The following is a 21,610-nucleotide window of genomic DNA, read 5'->3' as shown; positions in this document are numbered from 1 at the left end:
GTCTGAATCTATTTCTGTTTTTTAAACTCACTTCTCTTTTCGTTATGTCTCAATCCTCTGGCTGTGGTTTATATTTGACGCCTTTTTGTACTGCTGACACTTGTATAAAGCTACTCGTGTTAAGCTACTTATGTAAGACTTGTTAAACATCTCCAATATTATATTATTTGTTACTGTTATTAAATCATTTGCAGAGACTAATTAATATTTTTTTAATTATGAAACTACACTGGTGTCTTTAAGATTAAAAAAGTGCTGAATGAATGAATGTATATTAATCAGATCACAAACTGTTGTAATTAACTTTTCTATTTCCCCTCCAAAGCACAGCATTTTTATTTTTAGTATGCAAACTGGATCTATGTCATCCCTTTTATTTGCATACTAGATTAGGCAAGTAGCAGTGGGAAAGAATGGAAACATGTTAAAACAGATAAAAAGCTAAGCCTTTCTAGAACAGTTAATAAATGTTGTATCTAAATAACTTATTCTATATTAATGAGTCATAAAACCTAATTGAATATTGTATAGGTGTAGTTTACTTCAAGATAAAATTACTGCCAAATGTTGTAAGGCTTAAATCACTAGGGTCATTGATGTGTACACCCAATTTGCTACTTGTTTGCTTTACTGATATGCACATGCTCGGGTACGTATTTACGTTTGGCAGAACTCCATTCAAATTCATGGAGTCAATTCAATCTGGCGTGAAAAGTGGAAATTTTCATTCACTTCGCGAAGATAGCAAACCTCTTTGCACTCAAATTTCTACATATTGGTCCTCATTTAGAGTCGGACGCAAAGTCCAATTAAGAAGTGTAGGAGTGGGAGTGTGCCGCTGCTTGGTAGGGTATTACGAGTGGAAAGCAACCCCAGTTGCGTCCCACTCGTAATACCCTATGGAGCTGCGAGCAGTTCCTGCAACTAGCTAACGCTTGCGCCAACTAATTCCTGCCGCACAGCTTTAGCCCTGTTTTGACGTGTGTTGCGTTTGCGCCTCACTGCGACTAGGATGTATTTACATGGTCACGCCTTCACAATTCCGCGTTCCTCCCATTCTCTCGTAGTGAGTCGCAAGCTGTCGCAAGTGTTAATAGCGTCCAAGATGTAGGCAGATTTGGTGCTTTCTGCACATGCGTGGTAGTGTTTTTTTGTTGGTTGCGTCTAAAACGGACTTTGCGTCCAACTCTAAATGAGGTCCATTGTGCACAACATTTACCCATTTCAGTGGAAGTGCTTGCTCTCAGGACCTCAGGTGGAAAGTATAGGGTTTGGTGAGCACGACTTTGCATGCAACTTTAGACAGTGCCAATTCCTTGACTGTTTTTGCATAACTATTGGGGAACTATTGCCATCTATAGTGGAACTATAGGTCCCAGCATGCATTGACAACCAGTGTCTGCAAGGACATGTTGTTGCTTGTTGAAACACCTGAATGACCTTTCAGTTAACAGCTGCCAGTGTATGCTGGAACATATAGCTTGAGAAAACAAAATGAAGAAAAACTGTATAGACAGAGAGATTCAATTTGGCTGCGTTATTCTAGGAATAACGTGGCCTGCGCGCTATTACTGTTACTACGGTAAAAGTGTGCAGTATTACCGTTAGTACAGTAATTTTAATCATCAACATTTATTTATATAGTGCCAGCAAACTCCGTAGCGCTTTACAATTGGGAACAATACTGGGTAATACATACAGACAGAGAGGTAAGAGAACCCTGCTCGCAAGCTTGCAATCCCCAGGGCGTAGAGGTGCACAATTGGGTGATTAAGTCATAGGTTTGCTACGGGCCTTATCAGGGCCATCTTTTCCATTGGGCACGATGGGCAGCTGCCCGGGGGCCCCACGGGCAAGGGGGCCCCATAGGCACGGCTCTTAATGAGAATAAATAATCCTGCAAAAGAAAAAAACCTGCAAAAAAACCCCTTCAAGGGTCACTGAGCAAGTACATCTATCTATATCTCTATATATCTATATCTATATCTGTATCTGTATACATCTATATATCTATATCTATATCGATTTCGAGGGGCCCCGGTGCACTGCTTTGCCTGGGGGCCCATAATGTTGTTAAGATGGCCCTGGGCCTTATACGTAACTGGTGGCAGTTGCTGAGAGGTGTGAAGCGTGCATCTGTTTTGGGAAAAGGGACCAGCAAAATCTATAGCCTTAGAGAGAGGTGAGTGTGAGATTTGCATTGGAATCCTGTGTGTTCCCTTACAGTAAGCTTCCAAGTCACAAGTACGCAGAGGGCGGTTTGTGACAGATAAAGGGGTTCAGGAGCGGTTTCCTGACAAAATAGAGGTGAAATGGGTTAAAATTACTGTATTAATGATAATACAATTAGCGCTGAGTTATTCCTACACTAACATGGCCGAATTGAATTGGCCCCTTGTGTTTAAACTTGTGTGTGTGTGTAAACACTGATATAGTGCTATGACACCCTGTGTGGTTAGGTTGCTTTGGTAAGATAAAAATTACTCAATAACTTAATGTGCATAATTAACATTTGTATGCTTTGCTTTTAATACATTCTGTGCCTGATTCATGATCTACCGATTTTGAGTATATTGTACGTAAAATCACTCTGCACGTGGCCAGAACCGGAACATACCCAGCAAACGCAGCCCTGTCTGACACTTACTACAACCTACCCTTTTGGGGATTGAACATGTGTGTGCGTGTGTGTGTGTGTGTGTGTGGGGGGGGTGTTTTTGGTCGTAGTCAACGTACAGCAAGGGCATACCAAACTCAAGCGCACGCAGCCATGTCCGAATCAAGCTCTGGGGATCACAAAGTTACTTGTCTCTCCACCGTATCTCTTGCTCCAGCCACAGGGCTAGTCTAAGTCCTGATTATTAGTGATGACAGCTGTGTATGCTAGAACATATGTTTGCAATCAGGAGCAACTGTAAAATGTTTTTTTCTGTGTCTAGTAGACATTAAGAAAATTCAAATAAATGTATTTCGTTGAGAAAAACTAATTATAAAAAATATTTTTTTTTTACTGCTCAGTCACTAATGCCTATATTATTAACAGATGATATTCACTAAATTTTTTTGGCGAATTTATAATCCACTTAAGTATTTGACGTACCCTGCAGATATCTTCAGATCCGTTCCCTTAAAAGTCATCGCCGATTTAAATTTCCCCTGCAAAGTTGCCGATTTAGGGCGACTTGCAAAAACCGATGCTTCATACATTTACCCCCTGATCTTAACACAAGCAAAGCAAGAATTATGGTGACTCCTCTGGAGAGAACACTTTATTACTGATACATGCTAAAGTTGCTAAGACTATGAATCAACCAACATGTTGGGTTTGTACACCGTGCCTAAATGCTAGGGATAGTATTCCTATGGTTGTAATTCTGTTATCTTGGGGATAAATTATAAAAATTAACTGGCGTTTTGTTGCTCATACTTTGTCGTTCTGAGCCACAACCCGGGTCGTCCGGGCTCACTCCGGCATAAACTCAGGTTTTTTTGACAGGGTGAAAGGGGTATAACAGATGTATGGTATATTTGCCCAAACTGAAGGTCCTACTAGCAGTTATTACAAATGTTTCCTTCCTTAAGTAGTAAGTTAATAAGTTACATTTTTGTCAAATAATTTTATGAGTTAGGGAATGTGTTAGATTCTGTTTTAAATTAGACTAAAGAAGCCTTTAAATATGTAAATTAGGAACTTGGAAAATAGCCCTATAAAACATATAGGCTGTGCACCATATTCTGGCCTTAGATGGGGGGCAGCTGCGCTTTTATAGGACAGGAGTGTTATACCTATATAGTGGACCATGAAAGTGATATAAAAGGGCCCTATAGATGAAATAGATAAGCTGCAGAAAGAAAAGAGGCATATAGCTAGTGAAGGATGGAACCCTTTTGGATTCCTCGGTAAAGGATTGTCCAACTTATTTTCAAGAATTTTTCAATTTATAATGATGGTCATTATACTAATAATTTATGTATGTGTTCCGTTTCTACCTGTGTTTCTCAAATGTTTATGTTCAATGGATGTAAAGCTTAAAATACACCTACGATTCTCCTAATTATTCCAGGGTTGTTAAAGGTAATCAAACACCTGTCTTGGTCATGGTATCAGTCGACAAATAGCAGTCTCGGCAGAAACTATGTCAATAGAATAGGGGCCTATAGAGACGCCCCTTGTCTGGTAAATTTAGCACTGGTTATTTCCCCATCCATTTCACACACTCACTTTTTACTTCTACTATGACTAGATCTTAATTTGTGTGAGGATAGAATCATCAGAGGGAGGAGAATTGTTATGAACTTTATGGAATTTGGATGAATTCATAAAATAAATGTACACATACTTATGCTTAAAGAGTTAATAAGAGTTAATAGTATGCAGAAGGAAAAGACTCTTCAATTAATGCTTAACAAAGAGAGATATTGCACATTCTTGTGACTGACTGTACCTCGATACGAGAGAACCAGATGAAACCAGATTTGTTGTGGACCCCTGTAAGGTCAAACTCTGCTTATAGGGCATTCCTAGACCAGGGTGTGATACTAAAATCTGCCCAGTAACAAGAAAGGTATAAAAAACTGTGTAAATGCATTTGATAGAAATGCTGTACCCATGCTTGCATGTCTGAATAAAGGACTATTTACATTTGGATCTTTTGGATCTTTGGCTTATGACTTTAACTTCACACTGCTTGGTAAAATCCTAGATATAACACTAGAAGTTTAAAAAACATGGTCCATTCTACTTTACTTTAAACACCTTATTTTATGTCTGCCTGGTAAGTCTGTATGGTGCTTAGCACAGCTCAACTACTTTGGTAATATTTGTCATTGTTCTTTGCAAATTCCAAAACTTTTCCCTCGTAATTGGTTTGTAGAATGGCTGAAGTCTTACCTTGGTTCCATGACCAGTATCATCGAGGGAAGTGAAGTTAAGGGGAACTCTGGTATATGAAGCCAAAGGTCCTTTGCTCCCTTTTTGCAGCATCTTCTCAGTGTGTTGAAATTTCTTGACTATCGTCAACCTCCCAATTTTCTTGCGGGAAACCTTTTCCACATGGATGTCTAGTAACTACAGTCACAATATGTTATACATCTTCATCAGTGGTGCTCAATATTGTATTATGTGGTAAGTGTCAGTGTGTTATGAGACCCCAAAAGAGGTTGTTCCCAATAGAATGTATTGCATTTTTGTCAGGGCCCTCCTGAAAGCAGATTATGGGACCAAACTTTGGTCCTAATTCACAGGTTGTGCACCTCTGCTCCCCAAAAGAGTTGATTTATGTCTAACCCCTCCACGTGAAGTATGAGGAGGGGTTACTTACTAAGTACATTATGCTGTAGATACCAGCAAATAGCTTTAATTGATCTAGAACAAATAAGCAATAAAAGCAAATAACTTATTGGTTGCTGTGAAAAACTATGCATTTGTCCTTGATATTAAGTAAATAATCATTGAGGCATTTGTATAAATATGCTCTTTGTTTTGCCATAACAAGTCATTTTGTACATTTCACTGTAAAATGAGGAACGGGTTTATTTCTTGTACATATAAAGAGGTAGACAGATTGGGGGGTAGATTTACTGAAACCAGATAGATTTTAGCTATCATTTAGATAAATGATAGTTAGAATCTGATTGGTTGTTATGGGCAATACCCCCACTATTTCTTTTTAGATGCTTTAGTAAATCTACCCCTTGGTGTTGACCTGTGGTAAAATGCATCAAAAAAAAGTAATACATGTGACACAGAATGGAAATAAAAATTGCGGGTAGCAAAATGAATTGATATATGCATATACTACAAACTCTATTAATGAAGGATTATCACATTCACAGTATTGCTGTTAAGAGTAAAGCAGTGTGCACCAAAAGTACATCATATAGCAGAAAGGTTACTTTGAGGGTAATTTATGAACTGAAACATTTGTGGGCCCACAATGCTGCTTTATAATGTATATATACAGTGATCGAACTAGGCCGGTAAACAGTCATACACACTTCTCCTACTGCCTTCATTGTAAAATGATCAAATTCCATTCACTTATAATTTCCGTACCGCCAATTCTAAATTTACACTTAGAATATATCTGTGTGTTATATTGGAAATGTGTTGGGGAATGCCCTGGAAATTACTTTTTGGTATGGACAGATTGGACGAGTAAGGGGAGGGGGACAAGTACCTTACCTATAACCTCATGGGGTCTTAACCTGGCTCTGCTTCAACCTCAAATTCAAGTCCCTTTCTGGGGAGAAAAAGGCTGGGTATCTTTCTCTATCTAATTTAAATATTTGCATCCCATAACTGAAATCTCAATTCTGCACTTCAGTACAAAACCAGGTGCACTTGTGTGTCTAATTTGTACTTAGTAAGGAATGATCTCATATCGGCTGTAAGCATCTGCATATCAGCCACAAATCAATGAGCATGTGCAAAAGTAGCACACAAGAGAACATTTATGCAGTGTTTTCACATTATTGCAGTTCATGAATGTCTCTAATTTTGCATTAATTAAGTCATCATTTCTATGTACAGGGAATTTCAATGCTTGAAAAAAACCTGTATATGGTAGCATTTTGCTTATCTCCTATATATAATGGAATCCTTAAGGCTTCTACACATTTGCAGAACTCCATGAAAAATGTGTCTATTCTAAATGTATTTTAAATGATCAGCCACATTGTTCAACAGGAAACATGCTTGTCCTTTTGGTTGGTTTGACATAATCCTAAAACACTTTAAAATATTTATTACCTGGCAGTGAGGTAGACAGTCACCATATTTTTTGGTTTGCGCCCTTCTTATTGACCACAGCATTATATGCTTGCAGTACTTATTGCTTCACCTTGGTCAATCATCTATCTGTAGTTACTGCTGGGCTTGCAGGGAACATAAGTACTTATATCAGTGTTTTCCAAACCCAGTCCTCACAGCCCCCTAACAGTACATGTTTTCCATATCTCTTTGCTGGAGCACAGGTGTATTCATAACCGACGGACACATTCTGAAAGATCCACAGGTGGTATAATTAGGTTACTTGTGACCTGAAAAACATGCACTGTTAGGGGTCCCTGATGACTGGGTTTGGGAAACACTGTCTTAGAGGATCAATAATGATAACATTCAAGCTGCTTTATACCCCACAAAAGAGTTACTAACATGCCTGGATGGACAGGTGCTAACCTTCAAAAATGATTGGGGGTGCTCTAGTTACCATGTACGACTGAAAAATGGACCAGGTTAGTGTTAGCAGCATCACAAATATTGGGCGTACTTAAGCCCCCACATCACCCACAGAGCTGGCTACAAGGTACATTGAGAAATAAATACATATGTGATTAAAAGGAACCAAATTCCCCATAGCCAATGTTTTTGCTCTGTGGAGTGGTTTTAGCGACTGACCTGAGAGATTAATCGGACTCTTTCCTCCTCCTGCTGCAGTTTTTGGCTTTGTTTCTCCAGCATGTCTGACACATGCTGGGCCGCAGCCCCCACTTGACAGGCCACACTGGCCAGGGTCTGTGTTACTAGAGCCATGGTATTCTCCAGAGCCTTGTACTTATCAGAAGCCTGGGAAGAAAGTAGAAAGACTTTTTAAGGCAGGTAATAAAAGACCAGTGTTGCATGACAATGTGAAGGTGGTTAAGCATGTGTTTGGTCATTCTAAATTAGGTGCCAATCAAAAAAAAATAATTAGCCAATCATAATCCTATGTCTGGCCCCAATCTGGCAGTTCAAAATCTAATTCAGTTTTTTTGGAATTAATCTGTCAGGAAAGCAAATCTGGCCATCCGATGACCTCCACTGGCACGAAGTAAACTCAGAAGTAAAGGTGAGAGCTGATCAGCCAGGCGCACAGTGCAATTCAGTAACTCAGCACAGTACCCGAACGGCTGGATCTGTACAATTTAGCCACTCACCTAAGTGACCATTAGATAACAGACTAAAATCATAAAAAATGCTTCATTCCTTGAATAAAGTACTTTTGTTAATGCATAACTTTTAAACTATATATATTTTTAATATAAATAGGATCTATGTTTAAACTTTATTTTATTTTTAAAACTGGGCTTTACGTTAACTGTTTCTGATCGGGGAAAGCATTATGGGGGCAGTTGAGTATTGCCCAGCTTCTCCAGTGATATTTTCTGTTAAATTGAGGCGTTAAGCTATTGTTTTATTCACTATCATAAGTGCAATTTAAAACAAAATCAGATACATAGCTGCGATCAGAGAAGTTGTGATATATGTGACCTTTAGAGAGCCAAGAATTGTGTGCAGGGATATAATCCAGACACAATCATATACCTTCCTACACGTGGCTGTATCCATATAATTTTTTAAGCATCGGGGGCAGATGGCATCAGCAATCGTGGACAAGCTCCAAAAAGTTAAGCTTTTAGGAGTTTGATAAATAGGTCCTCTTAAAAATAATGGGGACTACAGTATTCTGCAGTAGTTTGCCTAATACATTAGGATAATTTTATTTAGTGCAATAGCTTAAATTTGCCTAACCCAAACTATGTGATTTAAGGCTTAATAAATAGGCCCCTTTGTTTCAAAAGCCTAGAGAAACTGTCAGTCCTTAATAATACCTTATTAAACCCCTTGTGTTTAGTGGCATAACTGTAGGGCTATAATGATGGAGGTGCGGCCATCCAGGCTGTAAGGCCAAGGGGGTGCCATGCTTGCCCACTATATGCCCAATCACCAGCCCCCCAGGTAAACATTAATGCAGAGCATTCCACAGGGCAGCATCGCAGGAGCCTGCAGTGTCGCTGACATGCTAAGATGACATCAGGATGCTCTTAGTATAGAGAGAAGCTGAGGAGTGCTAAGGTAGTTTAATTACTGATGGGGCTTGAGATAACAGGGCAGAGGGGTTGGATGCAAACGGGTCAGAGAGGGCAAATGCAACCATGGGGCATAGGGGGCTGGAGAGAACAGGAGGCAGAGGGGGCTGGAGAGAAGAGAACGCTGAGGAGAACAGGGAGCAGAAGTGGCTGGAGTGAACGGGGCAGAGGGGGTTTGAGATAACAGGGGGCAGAGAGGACTTGAGATAACAGGGGACAGAGGAGGCTGATGCAAACAGGGTTCAGATAGGGCTAATGCAAACATGGGGCAGAGGGGCAGAAGAGAACAGAGGGCTATAGAGAACAGGGAGCAGAGGGGGCTGGTGAGAACAGGGTTCAGAGAGGGCTAATGCAAACATGGGGCAGAGGGGCAGAAGAGAACAGAGGGCTATAGAGAACAGGGAGCAGAGGGGGCTGGTGAGAACAGGGGGCAGAGGGGGCTGGAGAGAACAGGGGCAGAGAAGGCTGAGGAGAACAGGGAGCAGAAGTGGCTGGAGAGAACAGGGGCAGAGGGGGTTTGAAATAACAGGGGGTAGAGGGGGCTTGAGATAACAAGGGACAGAGGGGGCTGATGCAAACAGGGTTCAGAGAGGGCTAATGCAAACATGGGGCAAAGGGGCAGAAGAGAACAGAGGGCTATAGAGAACAGGGAGCAGAGGGGGCTGGTGAGAACAGGGAGCAGAGGGGGCTAGAGACAATGGGGAATAGAGGGGGCTGGAGAGAACAGGGGGCAGAGGGGGCTGGAGAGAACAGGGGGCAGAGGGGGCTGGAGAAAACAGGGGGCAGAAGGGACTGGAGAGAAAAGGGGGCAAAGGGGTCTGGAGCAAACAGGGGTCAGAAGTTGCAGGAGAGTACAGGAGAAAAATCTGGAGAGAATGAGGGGGGTGGAGAAAATACAGGGCAATGCATGGTGCTGGAAGTTGGAGGGGGATTTTCTTTGGAGTGCATAAAAAAATGGTACATAAATACTATAGGGGTTGCCGGTGCAAGTTTTCTATCTTGCCCAGGGAACTACAATGTCTAGTTATGGCTCTGCATACCTGTAGCCATGTATGCCACATTTTGAAAGCTGAGAACCAGAACATCCCAGGTTACCCCCACAGAAACACCAAGCCAGACTCATGGACCGCCCACACCTCGCTGAAGAGTAGGGCACATTGTGGCAGAAATATGAGGTTTCTAGATTTTTTTTTTAAAATGATGACTTCTGAGAGGTAGTCTGGAACAGTTGGAAGGTCACTTAAATTCAGGACAATATTGGGCATGTCAGGACCTATGGTGGTTATGACCATGTGAAACCAGATACAGCATGGACTTCTAAAGGCCACCAGTTGGCTGCATATTGATTTTTTCAGAAACCATAATTTAATCAGATTTGACAGGTGTTTTGGATAAAAGAAGTGTAAAAATATTTCAGACAATTCAGTGGGTTGGAAAATAAATAATTTATTGCAGTGTTGCGCATTGGATCAAACCTATCATATAGTAAATATCTAATATAACGAAGTAAATAGCACCTTTGCAGATGCAGGTAGACATTAAATTAATCTAGGTAAACTAAGATTGGCCCTGTGCTGGGAGATACCAATGAATACACCCTGAGCGCCACCCATTGAGTGCCCCTCCCCCTGTTGGTACCCCCTATTAGCTGTAGCTCCCCCAACCCCATCTGCTTCCTAACTTGGAGCAGGGGAGACATATGCTCTGCTTAGGAATAGGGCTTTGACATTGTAGACTTGTGCTGCATTCCCACCTATTACCAACATTGAGGAGCACCAGCTGGCAGCTTCACAAGTAAGACACTGCCAGCTGCTAAACCTCCACGTCAGGAAGCACTGCCGTAAAAAAATAAAAATAAATGACTGACATTGAGCCACTCATTCAGTGTTTTAGGCTCCCCCTAAACACTGATGCTTAAGCGACCACCTAGGCTTGCCTAGTGGTAGCACTGGCCCTGGCTCTGGATTACTCCCTGTGTTAGTTAATTGATTTCTGGCACTGGTGTGTGTGCCTGTGGTAAGGAAATTAGACTGTTTTCTCTACTGGGGAAGGCACTGATGTACCTGGGTAAAGTTCTCTGATTGTATAGCACTGCAGAATATGTTGGCAGGTGAGCAGTTGCCTTAAAGATTCACTCTAGCATTTCACAGTCAACTATATCTCGCTCAAGTGCTTGTGTAAATAGCTTTTAAATAACAGTACTTAGGTGCATATACCTATAGGTGGTTTCAAGAGCTAAACCTGAATTATAACTATTGTTATATCCCAACAATTGCAGGTTGCTAAGTAAATGCTGGCTTTATTTTTATTTTAAGCTGGCAATTGCTACACTTTTGTATAGTTGGCAACATTTTAAAACAGTTTCCAGGGACACTGTGCATCTAAGCATGTCATGTGTGATACTGTCGCGGCAGAATCTGAAGATCTACAATTCCCATTATATCAAGTTTCCTACATTTTATCAATTCTTGTGACACATCCAGCCCTATATGTATTGTCAGATGTTTGGAATCACTGCCATCCAGCTTTCCTGTTCTCTTACCTCCATGTAGTTCTTCTCACAGTAATCGGCAACATTGTGCAGGTTTTGGTAGCCGTCTCTTAAAGCTTGTCTTGCTGTAGAAATTTCTCTGTAGTTGTCTGTCATTGCCTGTCTCATTATGGAAACATCTGGGTTATTGTGTATCATGTCAGACATTCTGCAACGGTGGCTTGCTGAAAGTGACTAACATTGTGTGAGCAAGAGACTGTGGTTCTGATATACTTCCTCAGACTAAACCACAATATACTGAGCGCTTACACTAAGACATAGGCTCACAGAGTGTCCCACGCTCAGCTCTCGTCTGTTTCATACATTCTGTATTATGCCTAACCCAATTTCAAGATGCCACAAAGCAGCATTTTAAAGATATTTTTTTTAATAATTCAGAATGTGATTAGAATATATAACAGTCTAACAAGAATGTATGATTGGGTGGAGCAAAGTCACATACTGGTAGTTAGAATCATAGAATGAAAAAAGCCCTACACCCTTATCTTAAGTGCGATTTTTACCGTATAACCACTTTTGTTTGAAGCATTTCCCATGATAGTTTCCCATGCAAAGCACAGTGGGGTGCGCAAAAGGCAGGACTGTATTTAGTGTTGAGATCTGGGCCTGATTAGCGATAAGCGAGTAGAAGGGACAAGAATGGCGACAGTTGCAAGTGTGACAGCGACCTCCCCCTCAGTAGCGCTCATTCATGCCTCTGTTCTGTTATACAGTTGTGATTTTACTGAAAACCAAATAAGCAAAAAAATTGCAGAGTTTCATGAACACGGAAACATAAACATTGGTGGGGGTGAAGGAAGTAGGATTTTAAGTTATAGACAAGTTTGTTTTGACCTACCATGTATTAATGTGGCATGGAAGGCAAGTGAGTGTTAAGGGCTTATTAGCCTAGGGCAGTCTAAACCCTTAACCAGACCCTTTTTGAGGCCATCGAAGCCAATGTTTATGACTATCCTCTAAGATAGTATTTGAATACCTGACATGTTCATGTCCCCTCTTTCAATATTTTTACTAATACATAAAGGTCAACTGAGAATGCATACCAGCCACCGGGCCTGGATGGGCTCCAGTTGCTGTTCTATAGCTTGACAGCACCTCACTCTTGAGAAGGTGCCTTAGGACCCAAACCAAACAGTCGACTAGCATGAAGATTCTGAGTAGATATACAATAATATTATTCTATATCATATCCATTGAATAAGACTGAATATTCCAAGGAGACTTGAAGAAAACAAGAATCCAACAGATTGCGACCGTGAGTCTTTATCTGAAAAAAACAATATTTTGGCTGGTTTTAGAAGAGAGTCATGAAAGATACTTGGATCAATGCGTTATTGTAAACAAGTATTTTTAGAGGGTATACTGTTTTTTTCTCAGACCTCTTTCCAGTTTTTAATCAATTTGTCTTATAGTATTCTGCAGGTACACCTGATATAGAAGAAAACAAAAAAAAACTTTTGATGCCTGCAATAAACACAAAAAAATTATCCATTATATATTAGTAAAAACCAACTCTGCCCAAGGCAGGAAATGTACTAAGTCTGACTGGTGTTCAGAGGCGTTACACCTAAGATATTGTTAGTTCACTCTGTTTCCCTATTGGTTTAGGGGTGATAGTCTAACAAGAATGATAAGTTTATTCCAAGGTAAATACAGAATGGTTACAAAACTTGGTTTAAATCTAGCTCAAAGATTATTTTTCAAGAACCCCATATATTTTCAATATATGATTAAAAAACACTAACATTTGCGGCAAAGGAATCCATAATACAGCAACGAAATAAAAACTTTTATTGAATTGATTAACAATTACCCAGATCACTGAATTACTTTCTAACACTTTTAGATCTACAATAAATTTAATAGAAAAAAGTACATTTCTTGTTTTAAAGGGCAACGGGAGCAGATGACCTGAATGGGGCTCCTTAGATATTGATCAGGCACAAATGGCTTAAAAATTAATTAAAGGTTTCAACATGTGTTTGAAGAGTAGATCAACAAACTGGTCTGCTAAGAAGTTGAATGGATATTTGGATGTCTTGCCAGTTTTCAATAATGGGTCTCAAATATGATTGTGTGTGTTTGAGATTAGTAGGGACATATATAATTTTGAGCCTGGATTTCAAACGGTCAGGATCTTTTCCCTGGATTTAATCAGCATAGGTTCATAACATATTAAAAACATATGAAGACATGTGTAAATAAATAAATATAAATGAGAATCCTCTGATATATAAAAGTATATTTCCAGTTTTTCTTTTTAAATTACGTTATGAGTTATTTTATTGGGTAAGATCAACAATAGGATGAATCCCCCCCAGTCAATGCCTCTTCTTTGAAAGTTAATTTTATGGCAAACAGTTCCCTATGCCATAACTATATTCAGTGTAGAATATATATTTTTTTATTCTAAGAGTAGGATCTCTGTGACAGTACTGCTCCCACTACTACCTCTAAGGCAGCCACCTATACCATGAAAGTGTGTTGGGGATTACAGGGGCATCCCCTGACAAAAAAAAACCAAAAAACCAAAACACGAGAGAGAGCTGCTGCGTTAGGGCAGCACTGTACAATACAGCACCGCCGCGGACGCTTCTTTGACAGCGCCGCGGCTGCTGTATAGTACAGTGCCGATATGGTGGGCACTTAGTTAGCGCAGGGGGGGATTTCTGGAGACTCAGAAACCCCCCCTGCGTGCGCCACTGGATTAGGGTTAAGGAATTGGGGCTGAGCTAAAACCATCATTCAATATTCAGAAAGGTCTTAAAGTCTCGAAGACCCTTTGTGGTAAGCGCTGTGATGGAAATTCTATGGCGAAAATGTTTTAAATATATGATGCTAATTGAAGCAATCTCCAAATCTTTAAATCGATTTAAGATTAACTGTTTGAGACCATTCTAAATTACCCTGTGTGACTGGATTACTTGTAAATAATTTATGGAATACATTCATTTAAAGGAAATAATGCAGGGTGCTTATTTATATAATTGCAAATGTACATATTTTTGATATTGTGGGTATCAAAAGAGATATCTTTATTTCTGAGACCAGGGGAAAAAATTTGTTTGTTTTATCCTTGCTAGAGGAAATGCATGATTTCTGAGGTTTATATCTGATACATTAAGCCTTTGTGGAGGAAGTCTTTTGTGTATCGTGATGTGGAGAAATGACTTGTTTGGGGTTTTGTACCTTTCTTTGGGAATGTGTATTCTGCGACTGTCTGAAGAAAGGACCCATGTTAATCTCATATTAATTAGACTTTTTGATGTGGGAGGGTCTAGCACCTGAAGGCACAGGAACGTTTAATTAGACTGCTGCATCTGTAAACGAGATGCAGAAAATCACAGCAAAGTTTTAAAATATCACAGAAAAGTGCAAATATTGTTAGCTTTGTATTGCATGTAAATCCATGTTTGGGTAAACAAATTGTATCCTGATTTAAAAATAGCTCAGACCTCAGTGGACTGGCTTAACCTTAGAGGCTGTGTTCAAATCTGTATAAAAAAGCACTTACTTGTATTGAAAATTGTTCTTCATGTTCTTCATGTTCCATCTGACCTGCTCCCAGGTACCTTTAACCAGGGTGAGAAAATAAACATCACTTGCTTCAAAGACCTGCTTGGAAACTTCTCGATCCCTGTGACCTACAAATTAGACCAAAAATCGAATACGTTCCCAGCTGTTTCTGAGGTTTGGACCCAGCATCCAGTATCACCGTTCTGCCGCTACCCAGCAGCTCTGGCCAGTGTGATAGGCAAGGGGGGATCCATCCACAGCAACCCTCATCCATAGGAAGAGGTCAGGAGTACCAGCCCAGGTACACCAGTAACGGGATACACTCGCAGCATCAGTTACCCAGAAGAAACCCGGTACTGGATGCCGGTAAAGGAGTGGTGGCAGCATTTGTAAGCCCCTCATATTGCGGTGAGAGGGAGCATTTGCGATGCTGAAAGGGAACGGTGGCAAAGCCCAGCCGGTTCCCAGCAGCACCAGAAAGAGTGGCATAGGCGGTCCATCCTGTCACACCTAACCTTGGTATAATTCTTAGAGACTCACTCTACCATAATAATATAATCATATGCCAACCTGGAAATGCACCTGTTGCTGAATCCACCTTCCCCCATATGAAAATAGGAAGAAATAAGTTTTAAATGTACTCCTATTATCTGTTAGCTATTAAGTTTATTAAGATTGTGGTTAATTTCCAAATTTAAATTTTAGGTCATTGTTCCCTGTGACCAGAGCTACTGCCTGATGCTAACAATTAACATATAATATTGCTGTATGGAAAGCTCTCCTGTTTACATGGTGAGGTTTGTTCTCATGACTACCCAGGGGAGAAATTAATTGCACATGATCATAAATTCCTTGGCCTAGCCAAATCTAGTCCTGATTGTATGTCTCAGTGCTGTCTATCCCCTAACCCAGATTGGCCACCCTGCTCAAATCATGCACTAATATCGGTCCAGTATTTCAAGTGCTTATTTGAACTTCTGGCAGGGGTGGAAACTGATTATTGCTCTATATAAAGAGGACATGCTGTATTCTATAGTGTGCAGAGTGTACTTTGTGTATTCCAACTGTGTGTATCATCACTACCTCACAGTGATGTGTAACAGATCTTTTAAGAGCTACTAGTGAGCAATAAACACCACTCTTCATATTGGATCCTGCACAATACTTATTATGTGCTAAATTCCTTTGATGTGCAGATTTGAGCTATACCTCTAATCCAGTGGTTCCCAAACTATGCGCAGCGGCTCCCTGGGGTGCCTCGGCGATCTCACGGGGATGCCTCAGCCAGGTCCAGTGGTAAGCAAGGTGGGGAACTACTTGGCAATTATTTTGGCTTAGGGGTGCCTTGAAAAAATTATGGAGACCCTAAGGGTGCCTTGAACTGAACAAGTTTGGGATCCACTGCTCTAATCTGTTCCCTGGCTGTCCTTTGTTGAATCCAGTGCCCTCAATCAACACTCTGCATGCTAAGATACAGTCATGATAAAGATCCAGGAGGAATCAGCCACAGACACACAACACCCAGAAGTAAGTGGTTCCAGGTTATGGTGAAGGAGTCTACTACAGTGACTACTCTCTTACAACTGCAGCTCAGTTGACAGTTAAAACTGGTGAGTTTCTTGTGGCCAAGGAACACCTGTATGAGTGGTCAGTAACTTGCTAGGTTACTAACAGTAAGAGGAACCCCAAGACAAATCAGAAAAAACATTTTACTTGTGGCAGCAAGACTGTTTGGCAGAGTAAGACCATGCTATAACATCCCTTTTCTAACTGAGCATATAAAGAGTCCTCTAGTGTTCTGTAGGATAGAACATATACTGTCTCAGTAATAGAAAAGGTGAAATGAAATTGACATTCAAATAAATTACCACAAATCGCCTAAATAATCTTCGAATATATTATTGACAGGAAGACAACTGGAATGTGACATGAACCAAATGGCACCAGTTATTCATAATGACTGTCGATTTATCTAATTTCTGGATTCATATCAAATCGTAAGCACCTTGAAGGTCTAATTTAGTAAACACACTGACCCTTTTAATTTGTTCCAAAGTTACCATATTGGCCCCTTGAAAAGTTCTGAAATTAATGATAAAGTGTTTTTTTTTGTTTTTGTGATTTTTTTTACAATGGCTTGAATGAAACTCCTGTAGTCAATATGTGTTCTTAAACCATTATCTTTTTGCTTACAAAGAAGAGCCCTGCTTCAGCTGGAGAAGTGGCGGGTCTAATGAACCCCCATATGAAAGTTTCCTTTTATGCACTTTATTCTTTGATTGCCAGAGGTTATCATCATCATCATCATCATCATTATCATCATCATCTTTATAAAGAGCATAAACGTTCCTCTTAGAAGGCATACATCCGGGAAGGAGATGTATGGAACAGTCATTGGGCCTATGAATAAACAGAACTTCTGATTATTTTACAAACCATTTCTGCAAAATCATGGTACTGAAATATTCCAAGTGTAGTTTTGGCCAAGTATACATGAGGAATAAATCAATTCCGATAAGAATCCTGACTGCACTGATCAATATCTGCTGTTTTCCAGATTTGTTAATTATTACTTTAGAGAATTTATTAACTAAAATGATACAGTTTTGGGCTTAATATCCGATGATGACAGATGCATCAGTGTAAGGCTGAGGCTGACACAATTGTAGGCTAGTGGCATTGCACTTAACACCAAGGGTTAAATGTATCAAGGTGCGATTTTGCAAATCCAGCGATTTTCTCTGGAGAGTTGAAACTCGCAGATGTATGAAGCTGAGATTTCATGTAAAATCGCCAGAGTTGTGTTTCTGTCAAAATCGCTATTTCCAAAATCGATAGAGATCAAACTCCCGACTGTTTTCCACTCTAGCTATACAAGTCTCAAATATATGGAGCTGCGATTAAGCAAACTCAGGAGATTTTGCATTAAAACATGCCAGATAGGACACGCTGCTTGCTAGCAGACAGGCAGTGTAACAGTGATGTATTTACAGAACACGCTGCTACAACACAGGAGAGTTAACTAACACAGGAGTGTTTTACATCGCAGCAAAGAGTCAGAGATGACCAGCGATTTTGAAGATCAGGGTAAAAATCGCAGCTTGATACATTTGATGAGTTTTGTACTAAAATTGTGGGTTAACATCTGCGATTTGCTGCGATTTTAACACACTGAAAAAAATCGAACCTTGCTACATTTACCCACAAGTATCTTTACTGACATAATCTCTCAGAGAACATCTGATATAAGTCTGGTCGACCACAATAGTGAGGAAGCAGAGAACAGAACACAGCTGGGGTGGCCTGCCATATTTCCACCTCATGGTGATCTACCCGCTGAGGCCTACAAGTCCACCACAAGCTAAGATCTCTTCTATCTCACCTAACTCCCTGACAAGCTTGGGAAGCTATCCCTACATACCGCTGTGAGAGATGAGAGTCAGCAGAGAGGGGAGACACAATCTCAGAACTCCTAGACTCTGAGACACACAGTGATAGTTACTCCCTCTACCAATCCCGACTACAGCACACAGCATAGATGTCCCCTAAGTACACAGCATTTTGGTCACTTTATGGAATTTAAACTCAGTTCCGATAGCAATTACTACCTCTCCCATTGCAATGCCATCAATCACTGCAGCATTCAACACCTTTAGGCATGTCCCTAGACTGTCTTACAATTTATTGTCATATTAACAAATAAATAAGCATTATCACCTGATAACTGGTCACTACATTGAAATACTGAGAATCAATTCAGAGGTCAACACAAAACCGTGCTGTATGTCGTGGGGGGCGGGGCCAAAATGACACGATTGGCCTCGCCCCGCCCCCTCCCGCCCTCCAAAATGGCGTGAATCACCGAGAATCGCTTGGATCCGGGAGAAATGCCAGCTCCCCCGGGAGCCCGGGAGACTGACCCGAATTTCAGGAGTCTCCCGGACTTTCCGGGAGAGTTGGCAAGTATGTGCAAGCATTATAATATTGTTTTTAGCAGCACAAATACTCTCATCAGCTCCCTTTCTAAGCACTCTCAGGGGATAATTCAATTGGCCGCATTACTGTAAAAAGAAACACAGCCTGCGCACTATTAACGAAATTACGGTAATAGTGCGTATAATTACCATTAATGCGGTAATTTCGTGGCTCCCTGAGCCACGAGCTGAAATGTGAGTTAAAATTACCGTATTAACGGTAAAAGACTTAGCGTAGCCGTATTCTTGGGGGAATTGAATCCCCCCCTCACTGTCTAATCAACTGATCTCCAGCAGGTTCAGCTGTGATCTTGCTCGCTAGAATTCATCTAGACTATGATGATACTAGCTACATTTCAACCACCAGAGGGTGCCATTACTCTTTCTCTTCAGTCAGCTCAGAGTGTTATAGCCAACTTCTTAGGAGGAAAGATGAAGTCCAATGCATTAAATTCTGACAATCTGCAAGCTAAAATAGACAAACTCTGACTCTCTCAAGGTGTGCTTGATAAGGAATTGGCCATACTGTGCTCTGAGGTCGAGGTAGATAGCAGCAACTCAACTCCAGCAAACTTGCACCTTCCAGGAATAACTCCCCAGATTCAACATCCCACCAACCCCCCCCCCCCAGAGTGGCTCCTTATATCCATGGTCAAATACACAGTGTTTTCCCCTGGCTCTCTCTTTCTTGAACATTGGTGGGAGCTGGACTAGGAGGTTGAAGGAGGAGTGGAGATGAGCTGTAATTCCACAGTGGCTCCCCTGCTGGATTCCAGACAAATGTCTGGATTAGCCCTGTGGAGGACAATGGATACTAATTGGCTGTCATGGAGCCTGAGTTTGGAATAGACCTTGAAGCCCCGCTCTAGATATACTTACACTCAGAGAGGTGCAGAGTCTAATGGTAGAGAGATATTCACCAGGGATCCCCACAAGGGAATATGGACTTAGCTGCTCTCTAGCCCCAGGTCACGGTCCTCTAAGGGGGATTAGAGCACGGTGAGATGAAACCGTGAAGTGGAGCAGGCCTGCTGGAAGATAAATGCAGACATTCAAATGAACGGCAGTGAACCGAAGCGTTGAAGTCTTTAGAAAGTGAATAGCTGAGAACAGGACTGATGAAGAGGCAACAATACTGCAGGACTTGATCGTGGAACAGGTAACACAGAATACCAACTGAGAAGTGGTGAACTGCCGAGTACTGATGCACTGAGATCCCTGGAAAGTGAATAGCTTGAGGACGGGACCGATGATGAGGCCGGTGGTAATCGTAAAAACGAGTATGCCGACATGGAAAAGGCCTACAAAATAAACCCAAAAACCTGAAAAAAAAAAGACTTAACTTGAAGACGACGCTGGAGATCAACGATTGGAACGGCATCATGACAGCAAGTGTTTCCGATTGAAGAACTGTTCGGCAGTGCAGGCTGACATCATTGCGACGTCTGTCACTAGAAATGTAAAGTGGCAATGTTGGGACCCCTAAGGTTAAGTGTTTAAACACTTAACCTGACATTGCCGCTTTAAATTTTTAGTGAGAGACGTCGCGTTGACATCAGCCTGCACTGCCGAACAGTTCTTTAATCGGAAACACTTGCTGCCATGATGCCGATCCAATCGGAGATCTCCAGCGTCGTCTTCAAGGTAAGTCTTTTTTTTTTTCCATTCGTTTTTTCAGGTTTTCGGGTTTATTTTGTAGTTCTTGTCCATGTCGGCATAATCGTCATAGTTAATTCGTACCCAACCCGATGAGGCACAAGGTTTGTGCAATAAGGCCACAGGTCTTGATCGTGGAATGGGTACACAGGGTACCAACTGGAAGATGGTGAACTGCAGAGAACTGATGCACTGAGATCCCTGGAAAGCAAATAGCTTGAGGACGGGACCGATGATGAGGCACGAGGTTCTTGCAATAATACCACAGGTCTTGATCGTAGAACAGGACAGGTAACACAGGATACTGATGTGCAGACAGGATCCAGAGAGAACAGTGCCCTAACAGGTAAGGAAACCTGAAAATCTGAAAGCTTGATAGAGAAGCAGGTGCTTTAAATAGACAGAACTGACAAGCAATTAGACAACCAAGAGAATGCAGGAAGTTTTGAAAAGACCAGGTTTGCGCATGCTCAGTTCAGACCAGCAAGTGAATGCAGTGAGTGAGAACCAAGGAAAACAGATAAGAACAGTGACCACAATGCAGGTTAGCTGGTGCAATGTGTGACATTGCCCATCCCCACTTTCGGATTTAGGATAGCATTCAGCCCCTCCTGAAATTAACCCTTTACACTACTTTGTGAGTGTATAATCTGCAAACATTGGAATGTCCTGTTGAAAGATAACATCTTAATGAATATCCTTCCAGTTAAGCCCAAATTTGTTTATAGGAGATCCTCCAGTTTGAAGGATTATTTAGTAAGAGGTATACTCCCAAATAATACATCACAAGTGAGTAGTAATAGGAATAAAGGATTCTATAGATGTGGGAATTGCCAGGCGTGCAGATCCACATCTGGTAATAACTCTAATAATAGAATTACGGAATTCACAATTAATGGACAAAATTTTCCAATAAGAAAATTTATTACATGTGACACAATTAATGTAATCTACTTGATGGTCTGTAAATGTGGGTTAGCCTATGTAGGTAAAACCTCTAGAACCCTTAAGAAAAGAATGAGTGAACACCTTTATAACATCAAGAAAGGTTTAGAAACTCACT

The 21,610-nt window shown here is 40.9% G+C and overlaps 1 protein-coding gene across 3 annotated transcripts in view; it reads right to left on the bottom strand.

Annotated features, from left to right (window-relative positions):
• ABI3 (ABI family member 3) overlaps nucleotides 1-11,644 on the bottom strand; it is a 57,355-nt gene extending 45,711 nt beyond the window's left edge. For 2 of the 3 annotated variants that reach the window (XM_075177194.1, XM_075177195.1), the window contains exons 1-3: nucleotides 11,393-11,644; nucleotides 7,400-7,567; nucleotides 4,892-5,068 (exon numbers count right to left, since the gene is read on the bottom strand). In XM_075177194.1, coding sequence (XP_075033295.1) covers nucleotides 4,892-5,068; nucleotides 7,400-7,567; nucleotides 11,393-11,548 — 501 coding nt within the window. In that variant the 5' untranslated portion in view covers nucleotides 11,549-11,644. The remainder of the gene's footprint in view (nucleotides 1-4,891; nucleotides 5,069-7,399; nucleotides 7,568-11,392) is intronic. The other variant, XM_075177192.1, reaches the window with a different exon arrangement.
• Nucleotides 11,645-21,610: the final 9,966 nt, after the last annotated feature.

Source organism: Mixophyes fleayi, chromosome 6, assembly GCF_038048845.1.
Source record: "Mixophyes fleayi isolate aMixFle1 chromosome 6, aMixFle1.hap1, whole genome shotgun sequence".
NCBI lineage: Eukaryota > Metazoa > Chordata > Amphibia > Anura > Limnodynastidae > Mixophyes > Mixophyes fleayi.
The sequence above is the reverse complement of the archived record's forward strand: the minus strand, read 5'-3'. Positions and strand labels throughout refer to the sequence as shown.